We start from the raw sequence: 19,335 nt of genomic DNA on the forward strand, positions 1-19,335 counted from the left end.
TGCGGCTTAGTTAAATTTTATAAATCTTTCGTCTTTCAGATATTTCAATACTATAATGGCAAATATTAAATGTAACAAGGCTATGTTTACTTTTACGACATTAGACGATTTGGAGTAGTTTACACAGCAACACAATTTTCTGTAATTTTGGGATTTTTTTAATTCCCATAAACTTGAAATCTACGCAATAATGACTGATGCAATAGCAACAGAGGACGACATAAAAAGTGATATTGATCTTGTTCAAAAAGCAACATGGGAACATGAAGAACTTGCCCAGGTTTAACACATAAATACTAAAATTATAAAAATGCAGTTTGTTAACACGTCCCTAAGCCAAGTCGTCCTCATTTTTAAACCTTCTCACTTTTGAGTTTGGTTAAAGCTTCCCCATTCACAAAAGTCAAAACACACAAAACAAAAAATATAAATCAAAAACAAGATTTCACTTTCATTTTGTGATACAATTAAATTTATTACACTGGTGTGCTCGAATTACCCAAATATTGCCCACGTATATGCCTTATTCTCATCGATTTGTGCCTTCTCAGCGATTCCTGACCTAAACAATTGTCTGGTATAAATACTTCTGCAAGGACATACACCATCCGAAAACTACACAAGTTTTATGAGACACTCGATTTGACAATTCTATCCAATCAAAATGCATAATTGAACAGGTGTAAAATGACCTTACCCTACAATCAGCTGGTGACCTAATTACTTTAAAATATTCGATATTGATGTTTTAATTTATCAAACACACTTACACTTAAGCCAAAAAAGTATTCATTATGCTGTAAGAATTTACTTAAGACTTTGAAACATATATTGATCAGATCAGGCTGAAAATAACCATGCAAACATTTAGTGGTGTGATCACGTATATTTTGATGACGTCACAGGGTGAATCGGATTTCACGAATTGATGGGTAAGCGTCCAGCTGAGCAAGACAGTCATGGTTGACATGTTCAGTTGCTCTAATCTTTGAGCGGTTGTTTTTAGAAGTAATTTAAAGTTTATGAACTTTTAGATTATGAATTTATTTAACAAATGCACTAATTGAACTGTATTTATGTCTGATATTTGTTGTGCAAGTGCAATTTTTCCCAATAAGAGTCACAAATCGACGAGAGAAAAGCATATATACTAAAAATAATTATTTTATACTAAAATGCTGTTTAAATGATGAATACAATATATCCTTTCAATAATATACCCAAAATATATATCCAAATATACCCAAAAATACATTTTCCTATCACTGTGTTTTGAACCAAAATATATCTATCTACAGTATCTATCTATCTTCCATTAATGTCAAACGCCTCACGGGGACATAGGCATGACTCTAGATACATTTTGTAAGTCACTTAAGAGAAAGCTTTTGAGATACAAGGGAATCCGGGCACCAGTCCCTAGCTCTTATTGAATAGACCCCTTGGTACTTTTACATGCCCAGTGTATAGCACTGATACATGCAAGGATTACCTGGTTAGGTGGGAAACACTGAAAGTGTCTCTGAAAAATCCCAAGGGTGTTACCCAGGATCAAACCTGGAACCTCAGGAGTGACAACCAGTTGTCTGCTTAACTGAGCTATCGCCCCACTAATTGATGTACTCAATTTAAGGTATTGAATTACAAAAAAAATATAATCTGATGGACACTTTTATGACATTACAGCAAAAAAATACCCTAAAAATTTAAATGTAGACAACAAATATTATCATATTTTAAATTGCACATATATATTCATTAATGAACCTAGATCAGGAAATGTCGCAAGTTTATTTACTTTCACAATCTTAAATGCCCTTTTCAATGGATTGAATGACTAAGTAATAGCCGGCTTAGTCATGTTATATTTTTTTAAATATAATTCATTTTCTCATCATAGTCTATATTCTATACAAACAAAAATGAATACTGCTATATTTGAGTATTATTTGGGAAATATTTGTATATTTGAGTATATTTGGGTAATATTTGGGTGTATTTGGGTATTTCATGCCTCTGTTTCTTACTTCAAGACATTCAAAATATTGTACCAAAGCTGGATTCTGAGATATTTTTGTTCTAGGTCAGAGTCTCGCTTCTATATATAAAGTAAAGGGCAGATATTGCCCATACACAAAATAGCACAATACCGCAATGAAAAGTACAATTAGTTGGACTTAGTTCATGTTACTCAAGAAAAAAACAAAAAAAAACAATGAATTTACGGTACAAAAAAAAATGTTATCAACTATAACTTTTAAGTACTTTATGTGAATAACACAAGGAAACAACAAAATATTCAATCAAAGGAAAGACAAGTAATTTGGTTTCCTGCGGTGAACATTTTTAATGATATAAAGATATTTCATTTAACTATTTTCAACATTGTTTGGGGGAATAAATAAACGTTTGTATCAGGAATATAGTTGACAATAATCGAAGAAGGTCTTTGGAAACTGGCGACCGTTGTTCAAAGACTGGAGAAGGTCGAACATAAAACAATTATTTCTTTTTAAGAAAATGATTAAATAGGCCTACCATTTTATGAATAATTCCGAGCAAAAAAAATTTAAGTAAACACACAAGTTTACAAAATATCTCTATTTATTATGGCAGATGCCACTACGAATATTTTAATTTTGTAGATTTTCAATTTAGTGTTTGTAAAAATTTGAGATAGATATTAAAGAAACATTGATAATTTTCAAACACATCAAGTTTTTCCACCTTAAACGGTAAAATAATTATAGAAAATTAGAAATGTCACATAATGGTTTTTGTTCTTAATTATGTGTAATTCGGACTTATTCCCTAGAGGTAAATCTGTAACGACTACCGGCACACGGTATTTAGCTAGGTTTTCGAAAAGGTTAACCAATCATGTACGGTTTACAGATCACATGCTCCTCCATGTACCGAAAACAGGTCACGTGCTCCTCCATGCCTCAAAAGTTAAACGCGTACCAATACCCTGCGGTCTCCAGACCGCAGGGAATTAATTGGGCCAGACATAGACTGTTATAAGGTCAGCGTTTTTGAGAACATGACATCATTGTTTAAATGTCATCATTACTGATGTAACACTTAGTGGGTTTTTTTTTTCTTAAGGTTTCAGTTAAAATTACTAAAGCCCTAAAGCCAGGTTTAATGCTTTATTTTAAATACCTTTGCAATACTTTTTTGTTCAACAAACAAGAACAGTTGGAAAGTTTATTACTCCCATCTGTACCTGAAATGTAGAAGTTTTGTTTAGGCCATAAAATAGTATCCTGTTTTCTAGTATTTACTATTATTGTGGTTAAGGTTTAATTTTCATGAATAAACTTAACATCACAGTTGTCCGGTATTATTTTTATTCAAAGGTAAATATTTTAGTAAAAACTGTTTTACTTCATATCACAAAAAAATGTTATGATGGCATTTATCTTAATTGAGTGTTTTGTCTACAGGTCTGGGAATAAGGTGTGAACAATGTTACTGACACATCTTTACCACTGCCTATTTTGCTAGCACTACACAGAGAAGTATACTTCCATTTTCACTTTTTCAGGTGCGCATTAAAGTTATTAAAGCCCACAATGCAGCAGTTAATAGCTGTGAATTTTTTGACGATGACGAGAAGATTCTCACTGGGTCTAGTGACCGTACAGTAAAGCTGTTTAATACTGAAGATGGAGTCTGTTTAAAGACATACAACACAAAACATACTGATATCATCACAGAGGCTAGAGGTTGCACAGAGGGATCAAAGTAAGAGGTTTCTATCAATTAAAGAGACATTAATGAGTCATTTTGTCAATAAAAAAGGCTTAAATACTGCATAGTCATTATGCACAAGTCATTTTGTAAATCAGGCCTTCCTTTACTTTGAAGTCCCCACACAAAAATAACAACCTGATAGAGAAATTTTTCAGGCTTTTTGGGCCATTTTTTTGTTGTCTGTTTTATCATTTGATGTGACATTTTTTCATTCATAAGTGTACTCCATAAGTTGTCAATCAACTATTTAAGTTAACAATTGCAACATAAAATTTTCAATTTTGCAACACCTTTTGGGTAATTCGATATCATGTATTGTAATGTATGAAACATACTGTTGAAATTTCATGTTATTCTACTGTGAATGATCATATAGTTAGAATTATTTTCTATATTTAGGTTTGTAACTAGCAGTTATGATAAGTCCATACAGATGTTTGATATAGAAACAGGAAAAAATTTGGTATGATATTTTTTTTATTACAATTTTTTTTGTTATGTATTTTATCAGTTTACTATCAAGGCATTATTTGACATTTATATTTTATCTCTATTTTTTTAATTCTTATATTTAACTGTAATTTTTCCACTTTTTTATATATGGACCGAGATTTGTACAATTGTGAAAAGGTGAAAAGTTTTGATTCATGACATTAGGTAAAATGACATACAAACAAACAAACAAAACTAGTGGCTACAACAGCTAGATTATGAATTTTAAATAATTATTGACAATATTGTGTTCTAAATAATTAGGATGTTCAAGTGATTGAATAGATATTTGTTTATTTAACCCATCTAAAGAACATTTTTATTTACATTTTAATTTCATGAAAGGAACTTAAGACTGATTATTATAAGGGGATTGATATTTGAACTTAAACAGTCATGTACATGTATGTGTGAAATTGTTATATCTTGCAATCATGCACATTTTACCATTGGGCACATTTTGTAAAGAAAACCTTATCTGTTTGGAAAAGATGTTAATTGCAGCAGAAAATATGTGGTGAAAAAGGCCAGAGTGTAACATCTTTCAGCAAATTATATTGATTTGCGAACTTGACTATTGGAATACAAGGGTAAATTAAACATTAAATTCAATAGAATTTATATTGATCCCAATGTGGACAATATCATTGTCAGAACGCATGGTACACATTCCGTATATATACATTTTAATAATACTGGTATACAGTAAATAGCCTGGGTTACAGAGGATGGGACAAAATATACATTACTATTCATTTTTGTTTATGTTTACCCTATGTTTATGTTTAGACCACTGACTGTGAGGTTCCTGGTTCGATCCTGGGTAACACCCTTGGGATTTTTCAGAAACACTTTCAGTGTTTCCCCCCTAACTAGAGGTGTACTGGTAAGAAATCCAGGTAATCCTCGCATGTATCACTGCTATACACTGGGCATGTAAAAGAACCAAGGAATCTATTCAATAAGAGCTAGGGACTGGTTCCCGGATTCACTTGTATCTCATAGCTGTCTCTAGAGTCTGCTGAGGTAAGGACCCTACTGGAAATAAGTGCTTGCACTTTTGTAGGTTATTCTTGACCGCCCGGTTCAAAGAGAATCAATCAATCAATCAACCTACTGAATTTTTAGGATAAAATCTAGGTTAGTGGACTTCAGTGTGCATGCATTTTTGTTATTATAATAATGATAATAATAATAATATAGACTTTCTTTAAAGAGGCAACACAGTAAGTCTTCCCTATGAGCCTCTATTATGCTTTTATTCTGTTTTCTTAGTGTTATTCTGAATTTTGTTGTAGTTTCGAAAAAGAAACATGTACTAAAGCAGGGGTGTGGGGCAGCAGCCCCAAAAAGCAAGTGTGCTAGTATTATTATTTATGACTTGCTTCTGGGGACCGATAAACAAAATGTGTTCCAATATTTATAATGGATTTGCCCTGCTGATAGTTTGGAACGGTCTGTTTTCAAAATAAAATAAGTGAGCTACCAACAGTATAGCGGCTGGTCATACACTTCACTCGATTTGAAGGCCAGCCTGGCTCTATACTGGTGGCAAAGGCTTATCTTTGTTTCATGGCAGCAGATCAAAATGTGCATATCAAAGTCTTTAGTTTCGATATTTACTCCTTCAGTGGTCAGGCAATCATAATGGAATGGTGATGTCATGTAAAATCTCTAGTGACGGAAGTATGGTCGCCTCGGGATCTGATCTAGATAATTGTCTCAAGATTTGGGACTCACACACTGGCCAGGTTATACACAGTATTACAGGTAAAGTAAAAGCAAATTAAACTTTAAATTACCATGCTAAATTTGTAACAAAAAATAATAAAGTATATAATGTTCTTGTCAAGCATTGAGTGGTGGCATGGCCGAATGGTTAACACGTCATACTAGTAATCTAATGATTGCTAGCCGCATGGGTTCAAATCCCATCAGGGGCAAGTCGTTGTTTCCTTGAGCAAGAAACTTTACACTCATTGCTCAGTACTGGTTTGTTCCAGGAACAGATTCGAAATTGTATCTATAAGCTTATAGCTTCCTACACAATTGAACTAAAATAAATTCTGTATAAACCAAGCATTGAATTTAGAATTGTTCATCATTAATATAATCAAGCCAGCAGTCTGTAGGGTCTGACCAGACTTTGGATTCTTTCATATGATTTACCTATCAAGCTTGCTTAGTCAAGGTTGATGAATCTACTCATTTGCCAACTCAGGTTTTAAATGATGCCTTTAGGGCTTCTGTGAACCTGGAAATTGTCCTTAACACCGTGACATTGTAACCCAATTAAAAAAACATCAAAAGACAATAAAAAATATACTGTAAAATCATTAGATACATTCTTTTTTTCCAGATCTACACAAGAGCACTATAACAAGTGTAATGTTTGCCCCAGATAATGATAAAGTGATCACAACATCCATGGACAGGACGACGAAATTCTTTGATTTAAAAACCAGGAAAAGCACTATACATTTACAGTATGTTGCTATTTTCTTATCGTTATTTTCTATTTTAGTTCCATTTCTGTCAATTTTATCGAATCATTCCTAGGGAATTTTTCACAAAATAACTGAAACTTTTAAAGGGCTTTTTGACATGACGGAAATGAAAATAACTTTTCAAGATTAATGTCCCATTTGATGTAGGTCTACACCAATTACTTGTGTGCAAATTTTCAGATCATACGCCAACTTTGTTTTTCTAGAATAATTATTATCATTGTGAAAAAATTATTCAAAATTAAAAAGAATTGCAACTTAAATCAGGCTAAGAATAGCACAAAAATATGATTTTTAATTTATTTCTGAGTATATTTCTTATTAATTTATTTTTGCATATCTTTCTGTTTTCAGTGCCCTAGATTATCTATGTAAGAAATTCATATTTTTATGTTTAAGTCTTTTTGACCGCAGTAGAGTTCCTTTAAGCTTTTTTTGTTTTTATTTTAAATTTTATTTTTAGACTTTTTTCTTGTTTTGTAATTTCATTTTTTTTTTGGGGGGGGGGGATTTTTTTTTTTTTTTAATTTTGTATTCAATATTGAATATCTTTACAGGGGTCATATAAATATAGTATCAAGCTGTGATATCACCAAAGATGAGCGTAAGTTTGCTTCAGCTTCCTGGGACAAGAATATTTGTATCTGGGACATCGCCACAGGAACATATAGGTCAAAGGGCCCAGCAAAATTATGTGCTGGACATGAGGGGTCGGTCAGCTGCTGTAAATTTAGCAATGATGGTAAAAATGATTTTATTTTGAAATGATTTTCAATTTGCTTTTCATATTTTGGTTTCTATTTTAAATGATAGCTTTTCTGTTTTATATGTAAAACTTCTGAGGAGTATATTAGCTTTAGTTACCATATTTTCATTTCTGTTTGAGGTAATTTTATTAACACTTGTTTGTTTTGTTTTGTTTCTTCATTATATCATTATCAAAGAATTTAAATTAAACTCAAATTCAAAATAAACATAAAACTAAATTCTACTTTAAAGACAAAAAAATTTCCTTTTATTTTAAGAGAGGGTGTTTTTATCCTTGATAATTTAATTTTCAAAAGCCTAGATGGTAGATTTTTTTTTTATTTGTAGGTTTAATGCTGGTTTCCGGCTCCTATGACCAGACTGTTGTAGTTTGGGACATAGAAAATGAGATACAGAAAATCAAATTACAGGTGAATTTCCACTTACAACAGTCTTTATCTTTTCTTGTTATGGTTGATATACCTATAGTGCTATGTCGAGTGATTAAGGTCTTTTATCACATACCCTTGCTGCTTTTGCGACTCCATAAAAATGGTATCGCTCGGCCGTGCATATATTTTGACATGACATCATTTGCGTTACACAAACATAGTGTTAAGATGTGCGAAATGTTAGCGTTATACTATAATAGTCGCATCAATGTATTTTTTTTTCACTTCAAAACGGTTGTTTTATTTGGTATGTGATAAATAGAATATAAATTTGTGCAAGTTTGTTACTAAATTTATTGAACTTGTTGAATAAAATAATGTCATGCTTGAAAGAGGCTCACTAATATAATTTTATTCAACTTGTGCAATTAATTCAGTATTAAACTTACGCTCTTTCATTATCCTCTTTTTATCTTATATCACTGAGCCCTTACCACTGTGTTTTCAAACCTACTATCAACTTGCTTGTAGGGAAGCTATCTTGCTGACTTATGGAAGCTAGTTGATCATACTCAGGTACCCAATTTTGTCTGAATTATGCAAAAAGGGGCATTTTGGGTCTTCTTCCACCATTTAAGTTGAAAAATCCAAAAATGACCTAAACATTGTCAGTTTCAGTTAATATCGAACAAAAAATGATAAAACAGTTTTAAGTGAACAAGAATGATAACTCATTATCAACAGACAATCTGTCAATGATATTGTAATTATCTCCCTTCTTAAAAAATATATTTGTCAGAAAACCATGTATATCTCTACCTTGCTGTTTTAATCCTTTACTTGCTGTCCCCAAAAGTGATGAGTCTTTGTCACCAGTATAGAGCCAGACTAGTCTGCACATCCTTGTAGTCTGCCCAAGCTCTATATTGTTGGTTAACTGATGTTGTGTTGTTAGTTTTCACTTTGGATCATGGCAGTAAGCTACATTGAATTTACCAGAGCACAGTTCAGCCAATGCATCTTTCCTTGGCAGGCTGTCCAACAGTTTACAAGTACAATTGTCCTTCAATTTCGCAAGGAACTGAAACTTCAGTACAAACCAGAGCAGAGGTACAGTATTAATGACCGTAGAAAGGATTTCATGATCAATCACAACAAAAGTGACTTGGTGCGCACCGTCTGGGTATCAAACGTGAGTCACCCAATTCACTTCCAACGCTCTACCTATTGAGCTCACCGGACGGCTTTATATCCCTAAATTTATTATAGACAGTTCCAAAAAATAGCAGCTGGGCAAGTTCATTATACAAATTTAGCAGGTTATATGTTAAAGGAATTACAATGAAGAAAAGTGTTGCTGTATATTTCAGGGTCATACAGACTGGGTTGAAGATGTTTGTTTCAGTCAGGATCAAAGTTGGCTCATGTCTTGTGCAAGGGTAAGTGATAGCTTCCTGATATTTTAGTTTTAACAATTTGGCTTATTAATATACCCTAATATGGTAGTCAACCTAGAACTAATTTCAAAAGTTTTTAAAAGTTTTATTTAACTGAAACTTATATTTATGACTATTTATACATATAAAGTCCTGCACTTTTGATGTTGCATTTGCTCAGAATGATTACTGAGGACTGTTTGTAGATATATTGAATTGTCTTTACCTCTTTTCCAGGACTGTACAGTTAGATTATGGAATATAGAAGATTCTGATAAGATTCCTATAGTGCTAGAGAAGAAGAGAGCAATTGGTGTCAAAATAACAAAGGTAGGTAGAAATATGCGTATCTTAGTTTTTTGATGCCTTAACCCGCCAGAGACTTGGGGAATTTTTACATGAGTGAGCTGCTTAGCTTTAAATAAGGTGTTGACCGAAACCTTAGATCTTCTTACACACCAGTAAGCTGGAAAGTCACTATATGAGCTTTATAAAGTCATAAAAATAAACCAAAGAAAATAAAAATTATTGCCTAAAAATTGAGTCTTCATTTTTCTATTAGCTGGAAGGTCTCTTATCAAAATTAAATGTATTTTATTAGTATAAAAAATTTTATGGACAAGATGGTTTTCTGTTAATTGTCAAAGCGAGACAACTACTTCACCATTCTCTACTACTTTAGAATGTTTACAGTAAGTCAGCAGTAAGCCATATAATACGTCATTATCATTACGCAGGTCGCACATGCGCACTCTCTTTCTAGCTGAGCAAAGAAACGAAGAGGATGACTTTTTACATTCGCTGAAAATTTTACAATTTTTTCAAAAGAAATTGATTTTCCACCACCTCCCTTTCCTCCACCACTTTGACTGTTGACTGTATATGTTTGAAAATTTCATGCTCTAAGTTTTAATGTTTACATAATTATTAAGTCTTTATTTAGTATTATTAAGCAAAACTTTTAATTAGTATTTTTAAGCAAAACATCCATTTATTTATGTGATACTGTTTCTGCATAATAAACTTTTATTTCTAGGCCATAATTTACATGTTTTCTTTTAATCTAGTCAATTTTACATAAACGAGTAAATATTACATAGTTTGTAGTTTTTGTAGTTTATTTTGTTTACCGCCTCGGGTGGAATTTTCTTATTGTTCCCATTTTTATTATGTTTTTTATGCTAGTCAATATCACACTTTATAGCTCATATTTCTTTTGTTAGTCAACATTACATGTTGTTATCGGAATTTCTAAATTCTCAGTAAGAAGTCGAATTGTTTACATTTCTGTTGCTTTATTTTGTGTTAGTCAATATTTCATGTTTGTATTATGGCGGAATTTCTAATCTTTTCCCAGATAAAACAAATTGTTTACATTAATATGTTTCTTTAATTTAGTCAATATTACATGTTTGTAGTTTAAATTGTTTATGGCTTTAATAAAAGCCCATTTACAACAGAAAACTTGTCTTGACTTATTCATTGTTTTTTTTAAGCTACACAAACTCCTGTACCTGTATAACTCAACCACTCACCACACGATGGCCATAATAATCTATTATTTACATTAACCCTTACTGGCTGAATTTGTGTAATGAATTTGCCCTTTTTTGAATTTTGAACAATACATTTGAACTTTAAGGGATTTTATTTTCAATACACAAATATTGTGCTGCTAACAGTATAGAGCCTGGCCAGACTGCACAGTTCTGCAGGCTGACCTGGCTCTGTACTGGTGGCAAAGGTTCTAACAGGTCAAGGGTTGAAAACCAAGAAGATTTTTTTAATTTTTAGACAGCAAAGTACTTTTCATTTACATGGTATATTTGATACATTTTACTTATATTGATTGATTTAAAATTTGCTGTACTGTAACTTTTTATCATATTTTCAGTATACAAAAGTTACTTATACTTATTAAACAATTCTTGAATTTTTCAGTGTGAGAATTGTGGTAAACCTTTCTCGATGGCGCAGCTTGATGACGCCGGAGACCTCACTAGATGTGTTTTCTGCAGGGTTCATACCTCAGACTTGTACTTTGAGAAAATGCGAACTGAATCCACAAACCCTGAAGTTACCGAACCAACCGATCCGGAGAGTTGAGAAATCTGAACTACATTAAAACATACATATTTTGAAAAAATTTTAAGTGCTATACTTAATGTGTGACAAAGAAATTCTTTTAAAATTGGATCAGTGATCAGAAAAATACAAAAACACAGGACTGGTTTTATGTCATGAAATTCAGCAGGACTGTTTGTTTTCTTTTTCATGAAATACAGTCAAACATGTTGTTTATATGTCTTGAAAAACAGAGTTTATTACATGAAACAATAGTTTAAATAAAGTAAAACTTGTTTTTTACTCAATTTTTGTCTGAAAATCAAGGTTTTTTATTTTTTCATAGAGTAATTTTATTTGTACATGTAATAAAAGTTCTTTTGTGACGAAATGTTCCAAAAGTGGATTGTTTAGAACAACTTGGATTTTGCGAAGTCATTTTTGTTAATGAATAAAAGAAAAGGATTTTTTATAATCAACCCTCGAGAAAAGAACTTTGAAACATTTTTTATCACTTGAACAATCAAGCTGTCTAAAGTCAATTTTGTGTTGGTATGTACACAGATTTGAAGGGAACATAATTAATTAGGTTTTAAAGATAATTGATATGCATGTACAAACTATGACATAATAGAATGGGACACGCAACTTGGAGATTAGTCCTGCGTTATCATTAGGTCCAATGGAGCACACATGCCGCCATCTTATATTGTTGATTGTTTTGAAAAGGTCATTTTTGTCTGTAGTAAAAAACGTGAATAAAAGATATATGTTTATATATAAGCCAACTGGCATAAGATTTTATCAGTCCTTCAGTGGTTTCAACATAATGTAACGAATATTTATCAATGTAATTATTATAATAACGGCAATTAAGATAAAATATTATTAAACTCTTCGTTTATTGATTGAATTTGATGGCTGTCATTTGGACGCTATCGTAAGACCACTGATCTACATGTAGTTGCTGATGTCCCAGATACTATGTTCATAAATATTCTGTGATAATTGAATGTTATTTTAATAAATTTTATGATTGTTAACTTTAGTGTTTTATATTTTTGAAGTAGCAGGTTATTTATCTATGCAAGATGAAGGATATTCATGTCCAGTGTACATGCTTAAAAATGTTCTAAAATGAATATTTAAACAAATTGTTATACATGTACTGCAAAATCATAATTATTCGCGGGGCACTCATTTTCGTGATTTTCATGGATATGTCAGTCCATGAATTTAAGATTCGACAAAATTTCATTTCGTCTGTTGTAAGATTATTTTGCATCACATTATTTACATTTTACTTTTTGGAAAAATAAACAGTCCACAAATTTAAGTACCCTCAAAAATGTTCTTTGTGACAATACCACGAAATTTCATGTCCACGAAATTAAGTGAATTCACTGTATGTAATTCTGTGATGAATATGGACAAAGATATACAGAGGATTTCAGCTTAGACTGCACTAAATGCACCATTAAACATACAAGAAAATCATACAAGGACAGCATACCATTAAACATACCATTGAAACATACCATTAATTTACTGCTATCCACTGATAAGCCTTAAGGCTTTAACTATTGAATACAGTCAGCATGAATAACCCGCTTAAAGTAACTAATATTATACACATAGTTGGGCAACCTTGCACTTTGAGGTCTTGTATTTACTTTTTGCTCTTTTCTTGAACACTTCTTTCATGTAATTGCGTATAGCAGACAATTGTTTTTAATAGTAGCGAGAAGGGTTTACATAGCACATCTCCAGACTAATACATAGTTGGGCCACCTTGCACACCTAAACAGTAGAAAGTGTGTCTGACAGCTACTGTAGTTAGTGTGCCAGGAAATGCCATTGAATGTGTTTGACACATATTGCAAGAACTAAGTAATGTTTCATAATTAAGCAAGAAGAAAATATGTTTAAACTATAAATAGTATAATCCCTTGAGTTGCTTATGGTTTACTGAAATTTCAGAGCAGTAAAAGAACAATGGACAATTTAAATTTTACAACAGTAAAGGGAACAATATAAAATTAAGCAGGTGAAAGATTTAAGAAGAAAATATATACGAGCTGCGTCATGACAAAACCAACATAATGGGTTTGTGACCAGCATGGATCCAGACCAGCCTGCACATCCGCGCAGTCTGATCAGGATCCATGCTGTTCGCTTACCAAGTCTTTTACAAGTAAAGAAACTGATAGCGAACAGCATGGATCCTGATCAGACTGCGCGGATGTGCAGGCTGGTCTGGATCCATGCTGGTCGCAAACCCATTATGTTGGTTTTGTCATGACATGGCTCATATGTAAAAAGAATAGAAATAAATGGTTCATTTATTCTTAATAGCTTAGTTTATACTTCTGTACTAAAAAAAAAGCAAAAAACACTGATGATGTTATTCATGTAGGTGCCATGCATGTATTTTAGATCAAGTATGATTTCCAAATTGTTGTTAGGTTCTACTAGTATATCCGGACTGGGACTAAAAATGTAAAAGTGTATCCTCCTGTCCCAGATCCGGAAGACCAACATGTGAATAAAGGAGCAAATCTTATTTGGATCAAGGGAGCTAATCTTTAATGTTCTATGCAGTGATCCCCTTTCTTGTGGTGTACTGCTCAAGGGAAGTAACCACTGTATGTACTTTGGCAAACTCTTCACATTGATTACCTCCCTTGGCAGAAATTGTACTGATAAGGGGAGATATCTGCGTAGTATAGTACTGCAAAGTGATTTCCCTTGATGTAAACAAAATCTTATGAAGGTTGTTTTAAATTATACGGAATTAACATCTTTTCATCAAAAACACGCTTTCAGAATATAAAAAGGTAAACAGTTCTATCGTAAATAAATGAATTTCCATTTGAAGTGAACGAGTTGAGTGTATTTTAACATCAAATGCAGAAGAAAACTATTTTTGTCATAAGATTTCGCGATGTAAACATTGATGGTTCATTCAAAAATCATTGTTTTAAATGTATTCTTGGACATAATCTAACGCATTATATTTTATCCGAAATGGTTTTTTTTATATATTTTCCATTTGCTATTCGTTTTCAGATTTATATACAGGCAACATTGGTTTAATATCTTGGACAACTGAATCTCAGTTTAACAGTTTTGTTTATACAGAATTTAACCCATTCGGCTAGCGATCATGAGATTACTAGTCCAACGCGTTTACCACTCGGCCATGCCTCCACTGAACAGTTTAATGTTCCTTTGAGGCCATTGATGCTTGTCCTTTTAAAAGTGATGAAGATTAAATACTGCTTAAGCCTGTGAAAGTTCATTGCCGCTCATGAACAGACTCATTCAAACCAATTGTGCAATTTTCACACAATTACTATTGTTTTATTTGGTCTCTTGGTATCTCCACTTTTCAAGATACATGTTTTTGGTAGGGGTTCACTATCAAATTGGTCTAATTCCTATTGTATAAAAATTGTTAAACCACTGACTATCACTCCTGAGGTCCCGGGTTCGATCCTGGGTTACACCCTTGGGATTTTTCAGAGACACCTTCAGTGTTTCCCACCTACCTAGAGGTGTACTGGTAAGAAATCCAGGTAGTCGTCACATGTATCAGTGCTATACACTGGGCATGAAAAAGAAGGAAGGGGTCTATATAATAAGAGCTATAGGGACTGGTCCCCGGATTCTCTTGTATCTCATAGCTGTATTTATAATGTATACAATGTATACCTGCTTAGAGTGAACGTAAACAATTTTAAAGCAGTATGATGTAGAAAATAGACATGGATGATCCTTTATTGAGATTTAATTAATCAAAAAGAGTATTCATTGTATACTGTATATTATAATTTTTTATATTTAAAACATCTTTTACTGAATAAACAAATGCACATATTTCATTTGAAATATTTAGTAGATCTAATTAAATTAATACCTGAATCATAATGTTGAATAAGAGAGCAATTTCTTTTTTTTTTGATTAATTTTCTTGTACTGGTATTTATAATTACATGCAACTTTGTGTATATATATAGGTGTTTGTCTAGAATTCAAATGGAAATTTGAGAGATGAATAGAGTAGATCAACTTCATCGAGCAATTCAGGTTGGCCTGCTGCCAGAGGTTAAAATGCTGGTTCAACTAGGAGCCAATATGGACCATGTATTGGGTAGGAATATTACAGCTTTTATTTACCGTCTGTCTGTCTGTTTGTCCCTACTTCATGCGTGTCTGGACTGTAACTTTTTCATACATTGAAGGAATTTCTAAATAACTTGTGACAAATGTCAACCACATCAAAACGATGTGTCGCGTCCAAGAACCATGTCCCTACCTCAAAGGTCAAGGTCACACTATCATTTTGAAGTTTCACATTATCGCAAATAAAGTAAATAGGTACACACATTCGTGTCCGGAATGTAACTTAGTCATGCATCGAATGATTTTTAAATAAATGTCTACCACATCAAGACGATGTGTCCTGTCCAAGAATTACCTCTTTACCTCAAAGGTCAAGGTCACACTAACATTTTGAAGTTTCACTATATCATAATTAGAGTTTATAGGTACACACATTTATGTCCGACTTTAACTTTGTCATGCATCGAAGGATTTTAAATTTACATGTACTAGGCATTAATGTCTTCCCGTCAAGTCAACATGTCGCCCTTGTCCCTACCGTTAAGGTCAAGGTCACACTTATAGTTTGGAGGTACTCATTCTCTTGAGAAGAGTTTTAAGATACTCATTCATATCCAGACTGAAAGTTTGTCATGCATGGAAGAATTTTAAAATAACTCAATGTCTACCACATCAAGACAATGTGTCATGGCTAATGCTCATGTTCATCTGTCCGTCCATGTGTCCCCACTTACACAACAATCATGTCCAGACTGTAACTTTGTCATGCACTGAGGGATTTTGACATAACTTGGCACAAATGTCTATCTCATAACAACATTTTGTCGCGTCCAGGAACCACGTCCCTTCTTTAAAGTCAACGTCACACTTATATTTTGAAGGTTCACGCCATTACAATTAGAGATTACGGGTACAATAATACAAAAAACAATATTCAGCAATTAGTTACTTTCATTCTCTTTTCATAATACCTGCATGTTTAAGAAACCTTTTCGGGGGCATTTGTCACTTGGGTGACAGCTCTTGTTTATTTATTTATTTATTTATTTATTTATTTATTTATTTATTTTTGCAGGTATGAGAGGAACAGCTCTATGTGCTGCCATAGAGACAAGAAATTTTGAAATCACCAAGTTCTTGTTAGACTCTGGTTGTGATGTAAATGCACAGGACTTCGATGGAGAACCACCGTTACTTCTTGCATTACGTAAACAATCGCCTGGACAAATATGTGGGAAAACAGCCTGTCTGGACATTGTTAAATTGCTGTTGAATCACCCAAAGTGTAACCTGAACAAAGTCGACCCACTTACAAAAAAAAGCGCATTACATTTCGCTACAGAGCAAGACATGGCACAGGTCGTAGAATGGTTGATATCGAGCAAGTCAAAGATAGAGTGTAACATTAATCATATGGATGCAAATGGTAATGCTCCGCTTCATCTAGCTGTATTGGAAGGTTTGACTGATGTTGTTGAGGTGTTAATCAGTCGTCCTAAATGCCTGATTAAGATATATAACAAGGCAGGTCTTACACCACTGCATATTTGTGCTCGTAACGGTGATGTTGCAAATATGGAGAAAGTTCTAAGGAGAGTGAGCAAAGCAAGTGAGAAATGTGTCAGTCAAAAAGAGCAAACTGTGTCTGAACTAGATCTTAATCTTAATTCCATCACATTGATTGAAAAAGAAACAAGTTTGCACATTGCCTGTAAATTAGGACATGAAGGTGTTGTGGAACTATTGTTAAGATATGGGGCCAAGGTTGATTTGAAAGATTTTTTAGGCAACACTCCATTATTGGTGACTTTAGCTTCCTCACCACACTGGAAAACCAAAGATAATGGTATTCCGAAGATGCTTCTGAACAAGGGGGCAGATCCAAATGTGATATCTGTTGATCACCGATGCAGATACATTGAACCTAGCCAGGTGGTCTCTCCTTTGAGCATGGCTGTGAAGAACGCAAATTTAGAGCTTACTAAGATCTTAATTTGTTCTGGTGCCGATGTAAATTTCACTGACAATATGGGTCAATGCCCCCTTTTCATTGCATTATGGGGAGGTGCTTTATCTGTTGCAAGCTTTCTTTTACAAGAATGCTCGTCCATTAATATCAATACACAAACAGATGATGGTAATACTTGTCTGCATGCGATTGTCAAGTGTAGAAAGAATTCAAACTCAAAGGACATATATAAGATTGTGAGGACAATCATGAATGCTGGCGGAAAAATTTACACAAACAAGGCAAACAAAACGGTGCTAGACAAAGCTTTCGAATACGAGGATCATATTCTTTTTGATGCAGTCTTAGAGGAATTGGACTGTTACATTGAAGACATTGAAGTTATAAATGTCTTTCAAAACAGTGAGGACACAGATGTATTTATATGTGGCAATGTTCCTGACGATATTCCAAAAGTTCAAAGATGGATTCACAAGGCAAGCTCGGAGGGTTTGATTGAAATGATGAGGGTACTGCTGTCTCATGGTGCGGACATTGACGCTTCTTATTTTGACTATGATACTCATCAAAGCTTGTCCAATTTATACATTGCTTTGTATAATACAGAATATAAAATGGCAGAATTTCTGGTAAAAAATGGTGCCAATTTAAAAACTGAAAAATACATATATGATGAATTGGAAAAGGTTAATGGAAATGGTGACAAGAGAAATGATATCATTGTAAATGAAAGGGATATTGATGATGATGATGACGATGATGAATGTAGTTCTTCAGATGATGATGTATTTCATGGAAATGAGGAATTTAGAAATTGGCTACTCAAAGTTGCATGCACTCCTCAAACACTTAAACTTTCATGTCTTGTGATGATTCGAAAAATATTCATCAATAATAAAATTCCATTTACCAGGATGGACCGTCTTAAACTACCAAATAAACTAACAAGTGAACTTCGTTACAAAGTGTTATAAAAAGATTCCTCCATAATTATTTTTATTACAATAACAAATGTCATAAGCCAGTTAAGAAAGTAGCAGTGAACAAGACGTAATGTGTCATAAAGGCAGCAAAATGTAAACAAAATAGTAATTTTACTTTCATACAAAATATTCATTATAATAAAACCAAATTGCCAACAGCAAAAGGAGCAACAGATAGTTCAACTTGTTTCATGGCAAAATGTGTAACTTTTTGATTAATGTAACAAGTATCCAAAATTAAAAAAGTATCTGAGTAATGAAAATGATTGCATTTCTGAGGCATAATGGGCCTTTAATAAGATGAAAAAATATAAAATCTAAATCTAATGGAGTTCAGATATTTCTATACATGTGGACATGATTGGAATCTGTCTCTTGCAAGGCAACTGGTGGTAGGAACATTTATTCTGATATTTAAACAGTATTACTTTTTTGGCGTTAATTTATATTTTACTTTGCATTTTATTTATATTATTGATTTTATATTTAATGCTTGTGTTAAGTGATATTTTTATTCCATTAAGAGTAACAATAGACATACAATGAGTTTGATAATATAGAGTGATAAAATTTATTCCTAAAACCAGTGTTGGAAATACAGTACCTGAAAATGGTTCATTACATTTTATTAAGATTCGAAAATCTGATGTATATTTTAAAGAGAGGACTAAATAATTTTTTTTTTTTTTTTATCTTTTCTTCAAATTTTTGCGACGGACGCGCCCTCAGGCGCGTTCAGAGCTAAGTCATCTACATGGGAATTCGTTGACTACAATCGCGCAGTGTGTCCTAAACCGATTAACAGCCCAAGAAATAGTACATGAATTTGATCCTTCAAAACTCCCATACTTTGTCTGGATA

The 19,335-nt window shown here is 32.9% G+C and overlaps 2 protein-coding genes across 2 annotated transcripts; both read left to right on the forward strand.

The window, feature by feature from the left end:
• Positions 1-112: 112 nt before the first annotated feature.
• LOC132753465 (WD repeat-containing protein 88-like) lies at positions 113-12,443 on the forward strand. The gene is made up of 10 exons (XM_060743951.1): positions 113-280; positions 3,551-3,750; positions 4,159-4,222; positions 5,883-6,021; positions 6,611-6,737; positions 7,316-7,500; positions 7,854-7,936; positions 9,268-9,336; positions 9,571-9,663; positions 11,275-12,443. The coding sequence occupies exons 1-10, from the start codon at positions 191-193 to the stop codon at positions 11,437-11,439; spliced, it is 1,215 nt and encodes a 404-aa protein (XP_060599934.1). The 5' UTR covers positions 113-190; the 3' UTR covers positions 11,440-12,443.
• Positions 12,444-14,133: 1,690 nt separating this feature from the next.
• Positions 14,134-18,882, forward strand: LOC132753475 (putative ankyrin repeat protein RF_0381). Its single transcript, XM_060743960.1, has 3 exons — positions 14,134-14,234; positions 15,417-15,550; positions 16,598-18,882. Exons 2-3 carry the CDS (start codon positions 15,451-15,453, stop codon positions 18,463-18,465), a joined length of 1,968 nt encoding a protein of 655 aa, XP_060599943.1. The 5' UTR covers positions 14,134-14,234; positions 15,417-15,450; the 3' UTR covers positions 18,466-18,882.
• The last annotated feature ends 453 nt before the right edge of the window (positions 18,883-19,335 follow it).

Source organism: Ruditapes philippinarum, unplaced genomic scaffold (genome assembly GCF_026571515.1).
Source record: "Ruditapes philippinarum isolate M1 unplaced genomic scaffold, ASM2657151v2 ctg1779_1_1_1_1, whole genome shotgun sequence".
Taxonomy (NCBI): Eukaryota; Metazoa; Mollusca; class Bivalvia; order Venerida; family Veneridae; genus Ruditapes; species Ruditapes philippinarum.

Coding starts and splice junctions, on each gene's coding strand:
- LOC132753465 (XM_060743951.1), top strand. CDS start 191: ATGACTGATGCAATAGCAACAGAGGACGACATAAAAAGTGATATTGAT. Junction 9,337..9,570: donor GGCTCATGTCTTGTGCAAGG/GTAAGTGATAGC, acceptor CCTCTTTTCCAG/GACTGTACAGTTAGATTATG. Junction 9,664..11,274: donor TTGGTGTCAAAATAACAAAG/GTAGGTAGAAAT, acceptor TGAATTTTTCAG/TGTGAGAATTGTGGTAAACC.
- LOC132753475 (XM_060743960.1), top strand. CDS start 15,451: ATGAATAGAGTAGATCAACTTCATCGAGCAATTCAGGTTGGCCTGCTG. Junction 15,551..16,597: donor CAATATGGACCATGTATTGG/GTAGGAATATTA, acceptor TTATTTTTGCAG/GTATGAGAGGAACAGCTCTA.